At 49.6% G+C, this 21,009-nt stretch overlaps 1 protein-coding gene across 1 annotated transcript in view; it reads left to right on the forward strand.

Moving 5' to 3' along the window:
- Positions 1 to 21,009, forward strand: part of PDIA5 (protein disulfide isomerase family A member 5) — an 88,594-nt gene that overhangs the window by 40,486 nt on the left and 27,099 nt on the right. The window contains exons 6-10 of the mRNA XM_028504516.1: positions 56 to 148; positions 3,398 to 3,458; positions 10,373 to 10,440; positions 16,551 to 16,642; positions 16,734 to 16,805. Coding sequence (XP_028360317.1) covers positions 56 to 148; positions 3,398 to 3,458; positions 10,373 to 10,440; positions 16,551 to 16,642; positions 16,734 to 16,805 — 386 coding nt within the window. The remainder of the gene's footprint in view (positions 1 to 55; positions 149 to 3,397; positions 3,459 to 10,372; positions 10,441 to 16,550; positions 16,643 to 16,733; positions 16,806 to 21,009) is intronic.

Here is a 21,009-nt window from a genome sequence, read left to right on the forward strand (position 1 = left end):
CCCCCACCTCCTGCTTTTTCTGACTAAATTGAGCTTTACCTTCTCTGTTCTTCAGTCCATAGTGGCCTTTCTGAAGGATCCCAAAGGGCCCCCGCTGTGGGAGGAAGATCCTGGAGCCAAAGATGTTGTCCACATTGACAGTGAAAAGGTAATGTACTTCCCATCAATTCTAATGGATGCTGGAACTTCCCCTGAACCAGTTTCCCAAGGACAGGTGCCCAAGGAACTGAGAAGCGGGAGTATCCCCTGGCCAGCTGTGCTGTCCTCCGAGGGAGCTGGGCCAGGGCCCTTGCATCTTGTCTGATGCTCCTTGCTGGCCTCATGACAGAACCGACAGATCACAGACTGGCTGCCTGTGAGCTTCCTCCATTCTTTACTCTTATTTAATGTATTTTAACATTTTTAGCATTTCCTTATAGAAATATCTATTTAAATGTCCTCTCCTTATTATGTAATCTGGTTGTTGCTGGATTTGGCCTTGTGTTTTTTTTTGTTTTTTTTTTTTAAAGAACAATCTGTGAGGTTTGGGTTCCATTTCCCAGAGGCTTGGGATTGGCTGGGATGGGAGGCTTGAGGGGTAGAAGGGTGCTTCTGATTTGTTATCTCCATACGGTCGTGAGCCTCCTCTGGAAGCCTGCCCCTCTGACCTTAATGTGCATATGCCCCCCTGCGCGCCTGCATGTGCATCATATGCTCTTGTCTGCTTGGCTGCATCTGCACGTAGGGATGGCAGGAACTTGTGATGTTTCAAAGGGTCTGTGGGTCAAGAAGTGCTTTTTTTGTAGATGGAAGGAGAATGTTCTTTCTTACATTGGTAACATAAGATGCGCTTTTTATCTTCCTCTGCCTCTCCTCCTCTTTCATTTAAAAGTATTGACTCTTAATGCTTACTACCCCAAAGAAAGTAATGCCACTTGTACTTTGTGGAGGACAGGTCATGTGTAATCATCGTGGGCTAACCAGGTGGGTCTGGTGATGGTGTGAGGGGCTGGACATCAGTGCTTCTCTGGGGGAGAAAGTCCCAGTATCAGCAGCTAGCTGGTAAAGCTTTTTTTTTTTTTAAATTATTTTTTAATTTAAGTATAGTTGGTATACAATCACATGTTGGTTATGTTAGTTTCAGGTTACTATATAATGTTCAGCATTTTTATACCATGTGATCACCCCACTAAAACCTTTATAAAAGGCATGTTGGGGTCAAGGAAAGAGGGTCAGGTGCCAGGAGGTGGTGGCACTGGTGCCTGCAGTTGTGATAAAATATGCAGCTTAAAAGGACTGTTGCTCTGGGTAGGTGTTGTGTTAACATGTGGTTTTAGCCCCGCTCGGTGATAGCCCGGTGCCTCCTTCCCCCAAGATGGGCATGTCCTCAGCTCCTGAGCTGGCTCCTCTGTGACTGGAAACACACACGCGCGCACACAGTGGAATACTGCTCAACCACGAGACAAGGCGAAATACTGCCGCTTCGGACAACATGCGTGGGTGGGTCGTGAGAATACCGTGCTAAGCAAAATAAGTCAGATGGGAAAACAACTACATGATTTCACTCATGTGCTGTATAAAACAGAAAACAGCAAACAAACAAGTGAAGGAAAAACCTCACAGGCACAGACAGTAGCATGGTGGTTACCAGAGGGAAAGGGGAGTTGGGGGATGTGAAGAGGAAAGGGGCAAACACGTGGTGACAGAAGGAGACTGGACCTGGGGTGGTGAACACGCAGTGCACTAGACAGATTATGTAGCACAGAATCATGCCCCTGAAACTTACATGATCTTACTAACCAATGTCATCCCAATACATTTAATAAAATTTTTAAAAATGAGTGCCTTTACCCTCTAGTTATGTAAACATTTTCAGAATTTATTATAAAATATTTTGAATTTCCATAAAATCACGCTGGCTGGTGTGTCTCAGTGGATTGAGTGCCAGCCTGTGAACCAAAGGGTCACTGATTTGATTCCCAGTCAGAGCACGTGCCTGGGTTGCAGGCCAGGTTCCCCAGTGCAGGGCGCATGAGAGGCAACCACACATTGATGTTTCAATGTGTGTCTAAAAATACACATTGTCTAAAAAATTCCCCGCTGTCTAAAAATAAACAAATAGCATCTTTTAAAAAATAAAATAAATTCCTATAAAATATTTGTAATTTTCATATAGCTGGAAAATTGTAATACATATTTGTTATTGAAAATTTAGAAAATACAGCTTTAATGTAAAAGAAAGAAAAAATCACCCCATCCTTCCCTTTGAGAAGTGCCACCACTGCTATTTTCTGTAGCTTTTTGGGCTTTCAACATAATGCAGTACATAAATATTAACAAAACTGTCATTAGATGTTATATGTTGTTTTGCCCCCCCCTTAATATAATGCGCACATCTTATTGTGACATTAAATATTCCTCGTCGTGGTTTATAACGATGCTGAAAACATTCCACTGTGCAGAATGTACTGTCATCTGTTTACCTAATGTCTTGTTGCTGCCACAAAGCTGCATTTTGAAATTTCCTCTTATTTTCCTTATTATTCAGAAGAGAAACACTTTAATTTTCTTCTGTGGAAACTGGTTAGAGGAGCTTATTTTAATCGAAATATGCTGTCATGGTGCTTCTTTGCGGTCCTTAACAGATTTGCTTTTTCCCCAAACATCATCAGCTCTTTTTAGAAGAATGGTCTCCCACTCTGCTTTACACAGAAGTCTCTCCATTAGCACTGTTATGATCTTTGTCTTTTTACATTTATTGTATTTATTTAATCAATAATCATATATTGCCTAAGAACGTGCCAGGCACTGTTCTAAAGGTTTTACAAATAAATGATTGGTTTAGCTTGGAACATCCTGGGGGTAAGGGGGGACATATCTCATCCTGTGCCCTCAGTGGGCTCTGGGGGACATGGATGGTGGCGGCAGGGCCTCGGGAAGAGATTAGCAGGCGTGGGCCAACCCCGTGTTCCAGATCCCCATCTGCCGAAGCCAGGCCCACATGAAGACAGCTGCCCACCACCACACCACTGCACCGTAGAGCACACGAAGGGGGCAGCCTGGTGGCAGCCTCGTGCAGCATAAAATGCTCTCTGCAGACTTTTAATTGTTCAGGTGGTGCTGAAAGTAAAGCTGGTAGCTGGTCCTGATTCCATCATCCCCACAGGTGGCCTTGGGAAAGCCATTTGTCTGCTCAGGGCCTCAGCTTCTTCATCTGTAGTTTGTAAGATGGTCTAGGATAGATCGTCCCTGGGGCTCTTTCAGCCTCCCGATGCACATGACTGTGCTGCAGCCCACAGACCTGCGCCAGACTGGGATTTCCGAATGCTCGCCTGCTTCCCCACACTGTGAGCCGGGGGGATGGGGCCTCTGTTACTGTGTTGTGTGTGACCTGTGGTGTTCTCTGTTTGTGCCTCAGGAATTCAGACGGCTCCTGAAGAAGGGAGAGAAACCGGTCCTGATGATGTTTTATGCCCCCTGTGAGTGACCTTTCTCCTTTGGGCCAGAGTTAGCTGTTCATATTCTTGGCGGGGCAGCTGGGGATTTTGGGGGGAAACTGGGAACAGCCCCCAGTTCACACACTTAGAGCGCCTAATCACGCTGCTCACCCCATCATAACATCTGCGCCTCTTTTCCTTCATCCTGGCCTTTCATCTGGCTTTCCTCCCTTCCTGCTTCCACATCAGTTTTTCTCTCACTATAAGTGGCATCCTTCTGCCCTCTTTACCTCCAGGTCTACCCAGCATCAACACAGGTCTACATTCAGGTACCCCGCCTTCCCTTACCCCTCTGCTTCCTGGGGCTTGAATCCCCTTTCCTGCCTGCTCTGTGCTTGGTGGATCCACCTGAGTCTTGGTGCGCTCTCCAGGGTGCTGCTGCTGCTGCTCATCACCCAGAGCCTGGCTGGCCTTGGGGCAGCTGCTCCTCCAGCCCTGTCTCCTGTACACCTCTGCGGTGCCACCTGGGAGGGGAGTGGGGATCAGGACCAGGAAGAAAGTGGCTCAGTATTTATGTTCAGTTTCTTATGAGACCAGAGGCTATGGGAATAACAAAGGATCACTGACATGACAACCAGAAGACCTGGGTTCTCATTCCAGGTATGCCACCAGTGAGCTGGGTGACCTTGGTCAAGTCCTTCACCTCTCTGTTATTTAGTTTCTGTTTATGTAAGAAAAAGGATTAGATCAGAGCAGTGGACTTCAAACTTTTTGACTGCATTTCACACATTAAAATTTTTTCATTGTAATCCAGTGCTGTAAGTACACATAAATTAAACAAGTTGAAACAAAAATTTTCACAAAACCATACTAACTACTCTACCAGATATAGTGCACACTGATATTTTTTTTTATTCTGTTTTATTTAAAAGAAGTCAGTGGTTTTTCCTACTACCTCATAACCCTCTAACAAAGGGTCAACAAACTCTGGGCTGGCTGCCTTTTTTTGTGAATTATTTTTTGTTGGAACACAGCCATGTCCATTCATTTACATGTTGTCTATGGCTGCTTTCAAGCTACAACAGCAGAGTTGGGTAGTTGACTGTAAGTCTTGCACAGCCTCAGATATCTCCTGTCTGGGCCACCCCTGTAGTCTAGTGGGTCCTGACCTGCAGATAAAAAACCCTGGGTCAGAGCCTGTGTGAGGTCCTTAGCTAGACCTGTGACTCTGTGAACTGCACATGCCCTTCAGGAGGCCAAAGGCCTGAGGGCTGGAGAAAGAGGGGCTGTGGGTGGTGGGAGGTGGGTGTGTCTAGGTGCATTTGTGGCTCTGATGGGTATCCTGAACTGTGGCACTGGAGTTCTTTTTACTCTTAAAAGCCTTCCTCTAGTCTCCTCTCCTGAGAAGTTCTTTGAACAAAGGCCCCTCCCATTCTCTCCCCTGGGATCATGACTTGCCGTCCGATGCCCTTCTATGGGGTCCTGGTGGTTGTGCCTGACGGGGGCCTGTGGCTTGTTCATCATGACAACAGCCTCTCTCAGTTCATGTTGACTGCTGCATGGCCCCCGCCTGACCTCCCTCCAGATACTTGCCTGTGGAAGGAGGCCCCAGTGTCCCACCTCCTGTGAGATCTGGCTCTGCCTGGAGTGGTCTGTACTTTAACCCTGGGTTGTTTTCTTTGTTAATGTTCACAAATGAAGGCTCTCACCACCTTTGGGTTCCTTCACCCCGAACATGATCAGAGGATCAGAGCACTAACAGATATCCCAGTTAGAGAATTGCTGTGTGTCCCAGAGCTAAGCTGAATTTTGAGGCCATGAAGGCTTGAGTGCATGGGTGTAATAAAAGTACAGCTTTGTTTCATTAAAAACAACTTGGACCTCTGTCCAAGATGGAGGCATAGATAGGTGTTTTGCTTTCTTGCACAACCAAAAGAAGAACAACAACCAATTTAAAAATAAAAAACAACCCAAATTGCTAGAAAATGGAACTATATGTAAGTACAACAAACAAAGAGTTAAAGAAGGAACATTCATCTAGACTGGTACGAGGGGTGGGGACAGGCAGCTGGAGCAGAGAGGACGTGCGAAAAGGCAGTGGCTGGCAGACTGGGTGGTCCCACATTCACATGCAGATAAACCAGGAAGAACAACTGGGGAGCAGGACACACCACACAACCCAGAATTCCAGCGTGGGGAAATAAAGCCTCCTAACCTCTGGCTATAAAAACCTGTGGGGATTGAGGCGGTGGGAGAAACTGCCAGTCTCACAGGACAGTCCACTGGAGGGAACAGTGGGGTCCTAGAACATACACACACCCACCAGAAGAGCCCAATTCGCTTGTGGGTAGCAGGGTAAGTGACTGAAAACTGGCTGAGAGAGAAGCAAGCAGCATTGTTCCCTCTCTGACCCCTCCCCCACATATAGCACCACAACACAGCAAAGCAGGTTGCCCTGCCCTAGTAAATAACTAAGGCTCCGCCCCACACAGCATAACAGGTCCGCCGAAACAAAGAAATATGGCCCAAATGAAAGAACAGATCAAAACTTCAGAAAAAGAGCTAAGCAACAAGGAGAGAGATAACGTCAGATGCAGAGTTCAAAGCACTGGTAATCAGGATGCTCACAGACATGATTGAGTATGGATGCAAAATAAAGGAAGAAGTGAAGGCTACATGAAGTGAAATAAAGGAAAATATATGGGGAACCAACAGTGAATGGAAAGAAACTAGGACTCAAAGATTTGGAACAGAAGAAAGAAATATACATTCAGCCAGAATAGAATGAAGAAACAGGAATTCAAAAAAGTGAGGTGAGGCTGAGGAATCTCTGGGACAACTTTAAATGTTCCAAAATCTGAATCATAGGGGTGCTGGAAGAAGAGGAAGAGCAAGAACTTTAAAACTTATTTGAAAACATAATGAAGGAGAGCTGCCCCAATCTGGTAAAGGAAATAGACATGCAAGTCCAGGAAGCTCAGGGAGTGCCAATAAATTGGGTGCCAAGGAGGAACACACCAAGGCACATCATAATTAAAATTACCCAAGATTAAGGATAAGGAGAGAATCTTAAAAGCAGCAGGAGACAAGAATAGTTATCTACCAATGAATTCCCATAAGACTGTCAGCTGATTTCTGAAAAGAAATCTTGCAGGCAAGAAGGGGCTGGAAAGAAGTATTCCAAGTCATGAAAGGCAAGGACCTACATCCAAGATTCCTCTATCCAGCAAAGGTTTCATTTAGAATGGAAGGGCAAATGAAGTGCTTCCCAGATAAGGTCAAGTTAATGCAGTTCATCATCACCAAGCCCTTATTATATGAAATAATAAAGGGACTTATCTAGAAGAAAGAAGATCAAAACTGAACAGTAAAATGACAACAAACTGACAGCTATCAACAACTGAACCTAAAAACAAAAACAAACTAAGCAAACAACTAGAACAGGAACAGAATCCCAGAACTGGAGATCACATGGAGTGTTATCAGTGGGGGCGGGGGAGAAAGGGGGAAAAGGTACAGGGAATAAGAAGCATAATTGGTAGGTACAAAACAGACAGGGGGAGATTAAGAATAGTGTAGGAAATGGAGAAGCCAGAGAACTTATATGTATGCCCCATGGACATGAACTAAGGTGGGAGATGTTGCTCTCGGGGGAGAGTGCTGGGTGGAGAGAGATAAAGGGGAGGAAAAAAATGGGACAACTGTAATAGCATAATCAATAAAATAGACTTAAATTAAATTAAAGGGGAAAAACTTTTAACAAAACAACAGCAACAAAAGAATCGTGAGTTCATTGTTTGGTTTCACCCCATTTTGTTTCTCCTTGAGGAAACTTCTTGAGGAATTGACCTGCCTACATAGCCTTTGAGGGTGGGCCTCCTTTGCTTTATGTCAGAATCCTCAGGACTCAGCGAGTTGGTTAAGTGAGGCTCAGCGAGTTGAGACAGTGTATGTTGGTACACAATACATGTCACAAGGCAGAATCCTGGTATAACCATGCGGGTTTCATGTGATGGCACCAGGTAATCACTTACAATGAGTGGTTTACGTACAGTCTGCACCCGAATGTGAGTCGTCTCCTACACCCACTCCCAGGCTGTTTGGCGGCGATCCTGTCCTACTCATCCCCATGGGCAGAGACGGCAGAATGGTGGTTGTCTTCGCAAAACAGAAAGCTGGGTAGAAGTTAGGTTCCTTGCAGGTGTCACAGAGCAACTGTGAAGTTCAAATCGGGTGGAGAGGTTGGATTAGATGGCCTCCTGGGTGCCAAGTAAGTGACCCCAGGATTCTTTTGTTGTTGTTTTTAATGGAACAAGTCGTGCTTTTATTACACCCATGCACTCAAGCCTTCATGACCTCATGATTCAGCTTAGTTCAGGGACACACAGCACTTTAACTGGGAGGCCCTTGGACTGTGTTTGGCGTGAAGGAACCCAAAGGCGGTGAGAGTCTTTGGTTGTGACAAGGAATCTGGGTCCCCATGTCCTACTGTTTATTCAGTAAATGTTCATTGAATTAATGAGAAAATAATGGGCTGACTGCTCTAACCTTTGGGTGTGAGAGGGCTAATTAGTCTTATCTCTTCCACTGCCTCCCAATTGAAGCAATTGAAAAATAAACTCAGACAGGGATCTCAGCACCACCCCTGTTTTTGGTCAAGTTTGACTGGAAACTGGCCTGGTCTTTAGCTTCCTGTTACTCTTCTGTTACCACTTCCCCCAGTACCTTCCCCCAGTGCTGCTGGCCTCCACCCAGTGCTGCTGGCCTCCACCCACAAGAAGTAGGGAGCTGACCAACTCCCTACTTCTTTAGGGGGCTTGGGGGATAATGTTGCTGCAGGCTGCAGACAGGTAGAGCTGGAAGAGATGGGCCACACCTGTGGGGACAAGTAATAAATTAGGCTCCTGACTGACGAATGTAGCGGAGTGGATGTCAGACTCCCCCATCTCACAAGTCACTGAGTAAGAGTGGGTGAAGGGCTGCAAGCGTGTCCCTCACTCCCCCTCCTGGGGAGTGGAGTGACTTCCTCTGTTCCCTGTGGGAATGTTTTTTCAGGCCTTGTGTTGGCTGAGCCTCCCCTGCTGGATGCCTGGCTCTGGTCACCCTCCCAGGTGTTGGCTCCGTCTCTCAGCCTGCAGGGCAGGCACTGTTTCTGCTTCACAGGTGGGGAAGCCGAGGTTCACACCGCTTGTGTCACTAACCCAGGGTCATGTAGGCAGCAAATCGTCAAGGGGAGATGCTGACCTGGGTCTCCCTGCTAGGGCAGAGCGCCGTCCTCTGCTGTGTGGCCTCCCATCATCCCTTCTGTGTGGTGTCCACCTGTTGGAGCACAGGTGTCCAGTGAAGTTGGCATTGTTGCTCCTGTTTCCATTCTCTCCTCTGAGTTCCCACAGTGGGGGCTAAGTCCCACGACAAGTGTCATATTCCTTCCATCACGTTTGTGGGGATCACACTGTGGGGGCAGCTACTGGGGAGAGCACATCTCATCTTCTGAGAGCAAATGCCTGGGCTCCACCCTGTGGACTGACCTCGAGAGAGCTCCTGTTCTCTGGAGTCTCCCTGAGTCTGAGCCTGGACTCATGGCATGAACTGAAAGCCCAGGCTTCATATGCTGGTGTGTTTGTGGCCATCTGTCTGCCAGGCAGGAATGCCAAGGAGGGAGCCATGGGCAATTTGAGAGTCTTGTGTCAAAATGTCCTGCATCACATCTTCTCCAGTAAACTGGGTACTGGGAGGTGCAGGTGGTCCTGGAGGAGTTGGACCTGCTCACAGTTCCCCAGGGTCTTCGTCCGCTCATGGGTGTGAGCATCTCTCTGATCTCTGTTACCCTGCCCACGGCCTGCCAAGGCGTTAGCTAAGCACAGATTAGAATTTGTTAGCCTGCTGCCACGTGGCCCTGTCTGTGCTGTTCTGTGTCGAGAAAAGAACCAGCCCAATGTGGGGTTCTAGGCAGCTTTGCTGTCTGCAGCCTTCAGGTGCCTCAAAGCCAGTGTTGCAGCAGAGTGGCTGTCAGATGAAGAGAAACAGCCCTGTGTGCCAGAATCCCTCACCTCTGAGGAAATGGTGCTCGTGTGCTGCAGGGTCTGTGCTGATACGTGGCTGCCTCTGCTTGCAGGGAGGAAAGGGGTTTAAATCAAGGCCATGCTACAGTAGCAGTGGATGTTTGGGGTCTGGCTGTCTTGGCCATGAGCTCCACAAGCCTTGGGGGCTTCAGCACCCCAGGAGAGGAGTATGACTATGGTGGTCCACAGAACCCCAGAGAGGGTTGAGCCAAGGATGTCACAGAATCTTCTGACGTCAGAACTGTCTGATCTAACCCTGCTCATCTGCCAGAAGGAGCAGCAGCCCAGAGAAAGGAAGTGACCTGTCCAGGGCCATTGAGCAAGTGGAGGGAAGATGAGAACTCGGCGTGTGATCCTGGCCTGCCGCTCTTCCCATGGGGCCAAGAGCCAGCATTTGCATCTCAGGCCTACCTCCAGTCATTGCATAATTATCCTTGTTAATGAAGGAAAAGAGGCAGGAAAATCCCAAGAGTCACTGTATTTGTGGCTGCATATTTTTTTCCTAATGGTACTTGAATCAGGTTCATTTGCAGCCCCTGGCTGACAGTGAGGAGAGGCTTTTAGCTGCATGAAGCGGTGCTCTGGCAGTGATTCTGGTTCCCTGAATTCCTCTTGAGCTCACTGTCATCTCCAGATCATTCATTGCTTTGCCCTTCCCCAGCTGTGTCATATTTGTTTAGTTGGTCCCACATGTATTAAGTCACTGTTGGGCTGTGTCCTGTTTCATGAATGTAAGCTGTTTGGGGGCCAGGGCCTCTGCCTCCAGTTCCTTATGTGTTCCTGGAGGCTGGGTAAATATTTGTGGATAGAGGTCACCCTGACGGGAGGGAGTGGGGAGCGCAGGGCCCAGCACCCACTGTAACCAAGTTTGGTTTTTCTCCTTCCCGTGACCAGGGTGCAGCATGTGCAAGAGGATAATGCCGCATTTCCAGAAGGCTGCCACCCAGCTGCGAGGCCACGTTGTAAGTGAGGCCCCACGGGCCAGCAGGACTGGCTGCTCCTCAGACTTCTCAGATGGCCGAGGAGCCAGGGTGGGGGGTGGGCCAATTTTAAAATCGTGGTGGGGACTTGTCCTCCTGCTGCTGACCATGCTGCCCTGGTATATGGTTCAGAGACCTGCCTTAAGGGAATGTTGAGGTCTCTGCAGAGTTGCTGGAACCAGGAGAGTTTAGCTCCTGTCAAAGGCTGGTAATGAAATAGCCAAGAAAACAGCAAGAAGCACAAGAGGTGTTTCCAAGGAGGCCAGTGGCCAACAGCAGACCATCAGGGTCCAGGATTATTGGCCCTGGGCTCCATAGTGGGCCAAGGCACCTGATGATGGGGAATCCACTGGCAAAGAACAGGGCACAGTGACACCAGTGGTGGCTGGAAACACGAGCAGGTCCCTGAGGCAGTCTCCTGCCTAGGTTTGCCGGAGCTCCTCAGTTCCTGTGAGGCAAGAAGGATGGCGGGAAGCAGACAGTGCAGGTGGGGAGTGGAGCCCCAAGTGAGCAGGCAGTCTCTGAAGGAAAGAGCGCAGGCTGTGCGAGGCAGAGCACACAAGACACGGGGCTGTCTCAGGGATGACCCCTTTAGGGCACATGAGGGGAAGAGGAGCCCCCGAGGAAACTGGCCTACAGAGCAGTAGGAACCACCAGGGATGGTCGCTGAGGGGGGAGGGGCGGCTGGGTGGTCAGGCCTCCCCCGGGGCTGGGGGTCAGTCAGTGACAGTCCCACTACCCTGCTGGGCTTGTCCCTTCTGTGCTGTATGGCTGTCTGTTTTTGCATTTGCCCTGAGCCACAGAGGTTTTGGAGGTTTTGTTGGTTAGGTTTTGTTTTTTGGGGGGGTGGGGCATGGTTCTTGGTAGCAACAGAAAAGCAACAGCTAGCTTCTCCAGGGAGCATGGAAAAATCCACACGCCTTTGATGAAAGGTCATCGGGAAGGGCCGGCCAAAGTCCCATTCTCAGTCTTAAAACCTCATCATGATCTTTATGGATCAAATTAAGTTGGTGATTAGTTCAGAGTCAATTTGAAAAGTTTCAGTGGTAGCACCTGGGCACAGCGACAGCTCTGCTAGGCAGCTATAAGATTGGGTTGCAAAGAACCGGTGCTTTCTCTTTGACCTCATTCTGGGGGTACCCAGGTCCTGCTTATTTCTTACTAAATGAATTTTTAGCAACTTGCCTGCAGACGTTTGGCTGTGGGGCACACATACATCACTCTGGGGACCTTTCACTTCACATTTGGGAGCCTCAGTAGATACCATATTTTAAGATTATTTCGCCTGGAGAAAAGACTTAATTATCCACAGTGTTCTCCTACCTGCGCCCACTTACACTTTCAGAAAGCTGCTCTGCTCAACTCCCACACCCCGGTGCGGTAGGAGGTGAGCAGCTCCAGCCACAGTCAGATCGCAGATTGCCTGGCCAGCCCCTCCAAAGCCGGCAAGGTCTTGGTACCAGGCTCATGCACTTTCTGGAAGATTCTCAGCCATTTCCGCATCTACCTGCTAAACTCAGTGTTCCTCCATGCCCCTCCCACACTCCTGCCGAGTATGTCTCCGCACTCACGGCCAGGTCTGCCCATCTTTGCTTTTGTTCTAAATCACTTTGTTTACCACTTGATACTTAGGATTTTCTCACTGAAATGTGAGCTTCTTGAACACAGGGGCTCTGTTTGATTCAGCGGAGAGCACAGGCGTCCCCCCTTGGCTCTTGGTTCACACGAGGCTCCTTGCAGAAGTAGCCCTGAAGATTACTCGTGTTAGAGTACCCAGGTCCAGAAGCTGAAAGTGTGGCCCTTCCAATCCCCCAGTCAACGTTACAGAAAAGTCAGTGGGATGGTCCAGACACCTGGGGAGCCAGGTGTTAGTTTCCTTAGCTGGAGGCTCCTGTGTGGTGTGAACTCATCCTTTTCCATGCTTCCATATTTTCTTGATTGTGGTTTATTTTGTTTTGTTTTCCCATTAGTTCTTAGGAAAGCACCTTTGCTTTCTTTGGACAAGTTCTCATCTTTTCCCAGCTCCATAAAGCGGAAGGGTCCTGGCCACCGTGGACACCTGCTGTAGGTGGCATCTGGAGGCCTGGGCACATGGCGCAGCCACAGCTCCCCAGAAGCAGCGTGACCAGAAGTGTTCCTTTGTGTCCTCACACACAGGGCAGCGGTGGGCCGAGAGTCCCCTGAAATCAAAAGCCGTTCCCTCTCCCCACTGCTAAATCCATCCGGTTCAGTACCTCCTGTCTCCTCTTCATCTTTGTCACCTTTGAGCCCTTTCTGGCTGGCCATGGCCATGGCAGGGGCCATAAATCTGCCTCTTCTGCAGATATCCTGGGAGGTATCCAATCTGAAGATGTCATTAAGACAGAAGCCAGGCCAGGTCAGGGATGCGCAGCCTTTGCCATTTTCCAGACTCAGATCTGCCGCCTTTTTGCTGTCACTGGTGTGTGGTGATTCATCCCTGTCTGTTCCATCTACTGCTGATGGACGTCCTCGTCAGCAGCCATCGCTGCTCCCTGGTCAGAGCAGCCGTCAGAATGTCCCCGTCCGTCTTCTCTTCCCATTCGCCAGATCGATGTCCACACTGAGTCTACTATTAACTGTGGCCACAGGGGACCCTCCGGGTATCAACACCATGAAGTGGGTCAGTCGTGGTGACAGATTTCTGCAAATCAGACTGGTGCTGGCTCTCAGCAAGCGGTCAGGAGATCTTAGGCAAAGAGCTTTGGCTCCTGCATTTTCCCATCTGTAAACGATGATGGTGCCCCTCACCAGGGTGCTGTGGAGAGCAAGTGGGCTGGAGTGTAGAGATGGCACTGTAACCCCCAGACACTTAACAGATACAGATGATTGACACCCCAGCGCTCTGTACTTACTGCTCCTCTCACTCATTGGATGGGGGTGCTCCCCAGGTGCTGCTTTCCACCCTCTTTTCTTCTTATTATTGCATTCTAGCAAGGGCCCAGTGCTGAGCTTTTCGTGTCTCGTCATGGCCTGTTTGCCCCTCAGTGATTTTTATCTGCTCCACAGCTTCACCACACTGTAGCCCCACCACCACGTATCAGGCTGCTTGACACCTCGGTCTGGGTTTTTCTCCCTGTGTCCCCAAAGCAGGCTGTCTAAAGCAAAACTCAGTGTCTTTCCATCTGGCATACACCCAGCTTTTTCTTCGCAACTCTCCTGAGTACCCCAGGTTCTTCTGCCAGCGTGCTGGGGCGTCATCCTGTCACTCTACCCTCACAGCCTTTGTCCTCTTCCTGCCCGCTGTCCTGGCTCAGGCCCTGGTTAGCTCACACGAGGTGGTTGCCAGATGACCTTCTCCTGCAGCCCAACCTCTGTACGTAAACATATGTGGCTGGAAATCCTCTATAGCTCTCTTGCAACTCCCAAATGAAGTTTTGTTTTCTCAGGCATGAGAGCCTTCCAAAGTAACCTCAGTGAAGCCATCCCGCCTTCTCTTAGATCCCGCCCTGCGTCCTGCAGTCATTACACTGACACGCCCCTTTTCTCAGCAGGGTCTTGTTTCATCTTGCCTCCTTTTTCCTGGAACGTCTGTGGAAATCGCACCCTCCTTTGGGCATAAATTCGCATGTCCCTGGCCTTGTGGAGCGTCCGTGGTCAGTCCTGTCACCACACGGCTGCGCAGGAGAAAGAGCGTGTCATGCCAACAGATTGGCCCCAGGCACAGCTGGCTCAGTGGCAGGCGCCGTGGCCTTAGCTTTCCTTAGACTGAGACCAGTTTTGCCTCATTCACCTTCATAAACTCCAAAGGCATTTGTATGTGGTTGTTCAAAAAATATTTATCCTGTTACCTAATAAGTGTCCCCCAAGTAGTACAGAAGTGCTATGGAAACTCAGAGAATTGAGTTCGTTATAAGCAAAGGTGATTTGGAAAGGCTGCCAGGTAAGGTGGGATTTGATTTGCCTTAAGGATGAATGAGTCTCTGGTGGGAGCCGAGAGGCGGAACGTGGGTATCTCAAGCCAGGGGACAGGGAGACACCATCAGGGCACAGCCTATGCTCTGGAAATGAGAGTTGCAGAGCCTCTTAGCAGTGGTAAGGAAGACAGGTAGCATATGTTGAGTTTTGTGGATACTTGCACTATTTCATTTAATCTTCACAGCAACCACAGGGGGTGACTGCAGACGAGGAAACTAAGGCATAGTTAGCTATGACTTGTTCGAGGGAATGTATCTATCTGCTAGGTGGGGGGCTAGCATGCACACCCCGCATCCTGACCCTGCACCCACCTCCTGGCCGCTGCGGTCACTGCTTGTCTGCAAGGTGCCTCAGGCAGCACTCAGCACTCGGCCCACCTCCCTCCCTGAGCAGAGATTTCAAACTGTCTCATCTGGGGGAGTGAAGAAAGTCTAGACCCTAGCAGGTGTTCAGTTAGGTTTTATAAGAAAGGGGAATTAAGAAATGAGGTAGAGACTGTATGGCCTTCGAGTGTAAAGTTCGACTTCAGCGTGTATTCAATGGACTTGAAAGGTTTTATGCAGGGAAGTGATGTAATGAAAGAGGAGGATGAGGAAGATTAATCTTGTGAATGTGCACTGACAGTAGAGAGATCAATTGGACATAAAAAAAGAACTTTAAAGTAGATCATTTTTACTGGAAAAGGCTGCTGAATCAGTCTGGCAAAATGAACAGGATGGCTTTTAGAAGGTTCCAGCACTTCGAGTAAGTTCTATTTCAGGCTTATTTTTCCTATATTCCTTGCAGCATCTCAAAATGGGCTAGGGAAGAACCACAGTGATTCAGCACGCATTCACTGTGCACCAGGCGTCGTGCTAGGGACTTAAAGCAGTTGAAGAGACACGTTTGGATGCCTCTGGGTGGAGCGGTCAGAGGCGCAGGTGGCCACATGCTGGGAGGGTCTGGCAGGAAATGAAGAACTTGACTATTGAGCACATACATGTTCTGTGCTGAACTCTCTGACGTGGATCATCTCATCCAGTTCTCTTAGGAGCCCTGTGGTGATGGTTTTATCACCCACATCTTCCAAACAAGGAACCTCACTCAGGGAGGGTGAGCAACTTGCCCAAAGTCACATGACTCCCATGTGGAAGCAGTCTTCTGAATCAAGTTCATTGTCTGACGAAAATGCTGTTTTCCTTTTTCCCCTCCTATGCTTCCTTATGTATTTATTGCTCAGCAAAATTCAGCTTCCTGGGTTGCTCTTTCTATCTTCCTTTCCCCTGTCCTCTCTGCCACCTGCTTTTGTGGAACAGCCTTCCTGGACCTGGCTGCTCTGTCTACATTCTCTGTGGGAACGGATTCAAAGTCCTTTTTCTGGGCGCCTGATCCCCCTCCAGAGGGGAAGGTTTCTGCTTCAGGAAGGGAGTTTTAGGTTGTTCTTAGAACAGCCCTGTCATCAGGAATAGAGCTACTAAAACCCCCCTTCCCCATTCAGGGCAGTTGGATGCGGGGACCTCTGTAGCTGGAGTGTGTTCCGACTGCGGAGTGTGGTCACAGACGGCCTGGGGAGGCCCAGCAAAGCCTGGAGGGAGGAGAGCTAGGCAGGCGGATCGGCATGAGCACCACACGCTCTCCTTGAACACACAGAGCTGTAGGTCTGATAACATTGCACGTAAAGCCTAAGCAGACAGACGGAGGACAGGCCATGAGGCGTCCAGGAAAGTGTCTGAGGACATTGTGGAGTGGCTGAATGGAGATTCTGTAATTAGGGAGTAGAGTACAACCTTAGTTGACATGGGCAAAGAAAAAGCATAAGGTACAAAGGTGAGAGTGGCCCACTCTAGGGTCTGTTTGAATTTGGTAGCAAGGCCAGGTATCTTCCGCAAACCTCAGAGCTCTGTGTTTGGTCTGGGATGGTCTTTCTACAGGGCAGGTGAAAGAGAACACCTGTGTAGAGGCACCTGGGCTCAGGCGCCTCTCCTAGAGCTCCCGGCCTTCATTCCCAGCTGGCTTAGCTCACCTTGCTCCCTGCTGCCCTGAGCTGCGCATCCGTGTGTGGGACTTTCTGTTATGTCACCATCATTTTGATGGGGCAGCTCCATAGGAGGCACGTGGACAAGGTGAGGTGTCCGCCAGGCAGAGGGTGGACAGGTCTGTTCTCACTTTGCTCTTAGGTGCTGGCTGGGATGAACATCTACCCTTCGGAATTTGACAACATCAAGGAGGAGTACAGCGTTCGGGGCTACCCCACCATCTGCTACTTCGAGTAAGTCACCAGCCTCCCTGCGACGCCTGCCGCCTCCGCCATGGCGTTTGCATCCCCAGCTGAGCCCACGTTGTCTCTGCACGTTTTACAGGAAGGGACGGTTTCTGTTCCAGTATGACAACTATGGGTCCACCTCCGAGGACATTGTGGAGTGGCTGAAGAAGTAAGTGGGGCAGTCACCTGTGGACAGGGGGCTGGAGGCTGGTGCCCAGAGGGAGGGGCATCCGCCAGGCCCCAGGGTGGGCTCTCGCCCCGGGGCTCTGGCTACAGTTTGGGGAAGAGGATGAGGAGGGAAAGGACCTGTTGTTGCGCTGCCCACACAGCTATTTTTGGTTGCATCTACGTGAGAGTGGGGGATCTCTGAGTTTGGGATGCAGGTGTTGGGAGGATTTGTTGTCACTTTAGCTGTGATGACCGAATTTCAAATAGTGTTTTTCCTTATACTATCTGTCTTGTGGATAGATGAGTTTCTCACCCAGGATGTCAGGTTTGAGACCTGTCACTGTAGGTCTGTCTGAAAATAGAATTGTCAATGGAGTGCTTATTTCAAACATAACATGGCCTTAGGTGCTGTGCAGCTTCTAAGAAAGGTTCTAATGACAGGTGTGCAGAGTGCTTTGCCGTCCACCCTGCACTTCCCACAGCCTTGTGATCCCTGTTTTAATGGGATTAGATTCTTACAACCTAAACCATCCCCTTACCCGGAGCTCCCTGCATGCTTAGCATGTGACTTTGACATGATGGTTGGATGGACCCTGATTGGTGTTGGATGGGGGGTCTGGGGGCCCACTTCTCCTGGAACGCTCCCTGGCCAGCCAGGTGAGCTCTCCTCCTGCTTGTTTTGTGCTTGGCCTGGCATCAGTTTGGCACTTACCATTCACTGCTGATACGTGGTTACTTGTGCATAATACCAGCTAACATTTGGAGGGCTCCACTTTGTGGCCGGCACTGTTCTAAGCACTTTATGTGGATTCTCATACAATCCTCAGAACATCCCTGTGAAGAAAGTAGTATCATTGCCCTCACTTGATGAAGGACGTAACTGAGCACAGTGACGAGGTTGCTTGTAGTTTGCCCAAGCTCCTGCAGCTGACAAGCAGCAGGGCAGGGCCCGCCCCTGTGGCAGCCCCCCCATCCAGACCCACTCCCCTGAATTTTGGTCAGAACCCTTCCCTTAGTGGCTGGTGGATATTTATTTTGAAAAATTTTTAACTTTTTTTTAAGGTTTTATTTATTTATTTTTAGAGGGAGGGGGAGGAACAGGATTGGAGGGAGAAAGAGAGGAAGAGAAACATCGGTGTGTAGTTGCCTCTCACATGGCCCTCACTGGGGACCTGGCCCACAACCCAGGCATGTGCTCTGACTGGGAATTGAACCGGCGACCCTTTGGTTCTCAGTTCATGTTCAATCCACTGAGCTACACCAGCCAGGGCCATTTATTAACATCATTACCTGAGGGGCTCAGGCTTAAACAATTAGTTATCCAAAAATATGAAAGTTGAAAAATGTGTATTTTTATAATGGGAAGAGAAGATGGATTTTGAACCCACCCCCTGCTAAAAAACCCCTACAAGAAACCAGCTGTTAGATTCTGGAAGTTGAAACTGTCTTCTGTCGGTTCCCAGGAGCCTAGGGGATAAAACACCACGACAACACCATGCTTGCATAGCATCCTTTATTTCTTGGGAGCATTTCAAATCGCTTTCCCCATCTATGACCTCATTTTCAGCCCCTGCCCAGGGAGGCAGCTGCCCGTTATCACAGACTCATTGCCCTAACCTGGGCCTTTGCTGCCTCCACCTTCCTTTCTCACTGGGCAGTAAGCATGTCCTCTCCTGCAGCCAGGCGCATCTTGCTCTGCTTTGGGAGAAGGTTTCAACAAATAGCAATCTCATTTGTCACCAGAGCATAAAAATCTGTCTGCTTCCCTCCCCTTCTCTAACCTTTCTGATTTCAAAATAGACTCATATCTTTTTGGAAGGATAGGTTTGGATTTTTAAAAAAGTGTTGAGAGAATTGCTTGCTAACTGTAGACAAGGGGACATGCCAGTGGGGGTTCTGAGACGGATTGTTGTCTCCTCTATGGCCCGCTACTCTGTCCCCCATGCTGCTGTCTGCACGCTGCCACCCCAGCTCCTCACCCAACTGTCTCTGGCCTGTACCCCAGGGCTGTCTCCTGATCTGTGCCCTGGGTTGGTGCCTCCCTACTTCCTGCCTCTCCTCCCTCTCCTCGTTCACCTTGTTAGCAGGTTCCAGTTCACTCTGGGGCTCCAGGTTGAAACAGCTGGCAGGGTAGCTCCAGGGAAGAGAAGACAGCATCTGGGTCTCCCTGGCAGCCCCTCCAGAGCTGCCCAGCCCCTGATCACAGTGTTGGGGATGCACACGAGGGCAGCTCCTCCCAGAACAGGGCGCAGCGTGCTCCCCCAGCACAGTGGGGCACGGAGATGGCTTCCTGAAGGGCCCCAGGGAGCTGCTTCATCTCTCATTCCAGGAAGAGCAATGACACTGTGCCACCAACTGGCTTAATTTTTTAAAAATCTTTTAAAATCAGATTTTAAGGTTATTCAGGTGATACATGTTATTATAGAAAATCTTAAAAATATAGTTAAACAAAAGGAAAGCTCGAACTCACTGCCCCCTCCCCCCCCCCCCCACATATATACCAACCTCTGGGTGCCAGTGTTTTAAGTTCTTACCAGATTTCCCCCAAATCCCGGAGGGTAGCAGTGACCCACCTTCCCTTCTTCCCTGCCCTTCCTGCCTGGGCTTCTCCATTGCTCACAGCTGTGGCAGCCCAGCGTGGACAGGGTGAGGGGGGATCAAGCCTCACTGACTCTGAATGGCTTTCAGAAGCTCAGGAGAGAAGAGCCCAGATCCTGCCCTCTGACGAGTGGCACTGGTGGGGGGGCCGGGCAGGAAGTCCCTGGTGTGCAGTTTCCCAGGGCCATGGGGCGGATTCACTGACCACAGGAGCAGTGCCCTCTGTGCTTCCGACAGCTGTTTCCCAGGCCCCTCTGCAGACTGCATGCTCTGTGTTGAGTTTAGCAGGTGGAGTATGCAGAAGTGGTGATCCATTTTCACCCAGCTGACTATTTCTGCCTGTGTGTTTTTATACTGACCCGAAGCAAGCTGAAAACAAACTCAAAGCTTTCTTGTAAGGCCTAGAGTTGCATCTTCTCATCCACGGCACAGGCACCTACCTCAGACAAGGATGTGCTTTGAGCGAACCAGGGAACTCCGAGTCTCAGGGCTGGGAGGGGATGCCAGCGTCAGTGAGTCTGCCCCCAGCGGTCCCCTTCAGCATCTGCACCACCTCTAGGGTAGATGTAGGTGCCTCAGCCCCACAGACACCTGAGAACAGGGCTGTGGTGCATTGTAGGCTGTCCATTCACGTTTGAGTGATTGTTATGATTTAGGTTATGAAAATCGAGGAACATTTGGGTAGTACTTTATAAGTACTGTCTCACATCCATTGTCTGTCTAGTCGTGCCTGAGGAGTAGATAAAGAAAGGCCCACATCAGTACTGGTTTGTAGATGTTTTGGGTCAAGTTAGTTGCCTGAGCCCCTAGAGCTGGTAAGTGGAGGAAATAGGACTTAATCCCAGGTCTTCTGACTCCCCGATCAGCTCTCTTTCCTGCGTAGCCCATTGTAGATGGAAGGCTTCTACTTCTGTTAAGCTGAAATTCTTTCTCTGGAGCTTCCCTTTGTTGGTGTTGGTTCTGTTTTGGGGGGCCATAGAAAATAAATCTTAATTTCTGATGCAGCCTGAAGTATTCAAAGCTAGTTACTGTGCTCCCTGGGTCTTTTCTAGGTCAAACATCTCCAGTTCCTTTCACTATCCATCTCTCACTCCGTCATTTATTCAGAACGCGTTTATTGGGTGTCTGCTGTATGTTTGGTGCAGGAGGCACAGAGATAAGAGGGAGACAGATGGTAGAAAGCATACTCCAGTAACAGTGTGCAGCTTAGCCTGCAACTCAATCCCTGTCTTTCCAAAGTCCTGCCACTGAGCCCAGCCCCACAGTCCTCTCCAGAAAGTAAATTTCCTGCTGTCTCTTGTGTGTGTTTGGGGTGGGGGGGGGGAGTGTTCGCCTGGTTGCTACAGTGAGGGGCAGGATCTGAGCGCCTGGCTGCTCTGGCTTTTCAACTGTGCCCCTATTTCAGGCCCAGGCCACGGCCTCGCTGCTAAGGGGTGGCCTCTGGGCCCGAGGGAGCCCCTGCTGTGCCCATCGGGGCCCGAGGGAGCCCCTGCTGTGCCCATCGGTGCGCTTCTCGGGCCCTGTGCCCTCTGCACCCAGTACCTCAACATTCTGCCCTCTGTTTGGCCAAGTCATTTTCCTCACTTCAAAAATTGCACTGATCTTTT

This window comes from Phyllostomus discolor, chromosome 2, assembly GCF_004126475.2.
Source record: "Phyllostomus discolor isolate MPI-MPIP mPhyDis1 chromosome 2, mPhyDis1.pri.v3, whole genome shotgun sequence".
NCBI lineage: Eukaryota > Metazoa > Chordata > Mammalia > Chiroptera > Phyllostomidae > Phyllostomus > Phyllostomus discolor.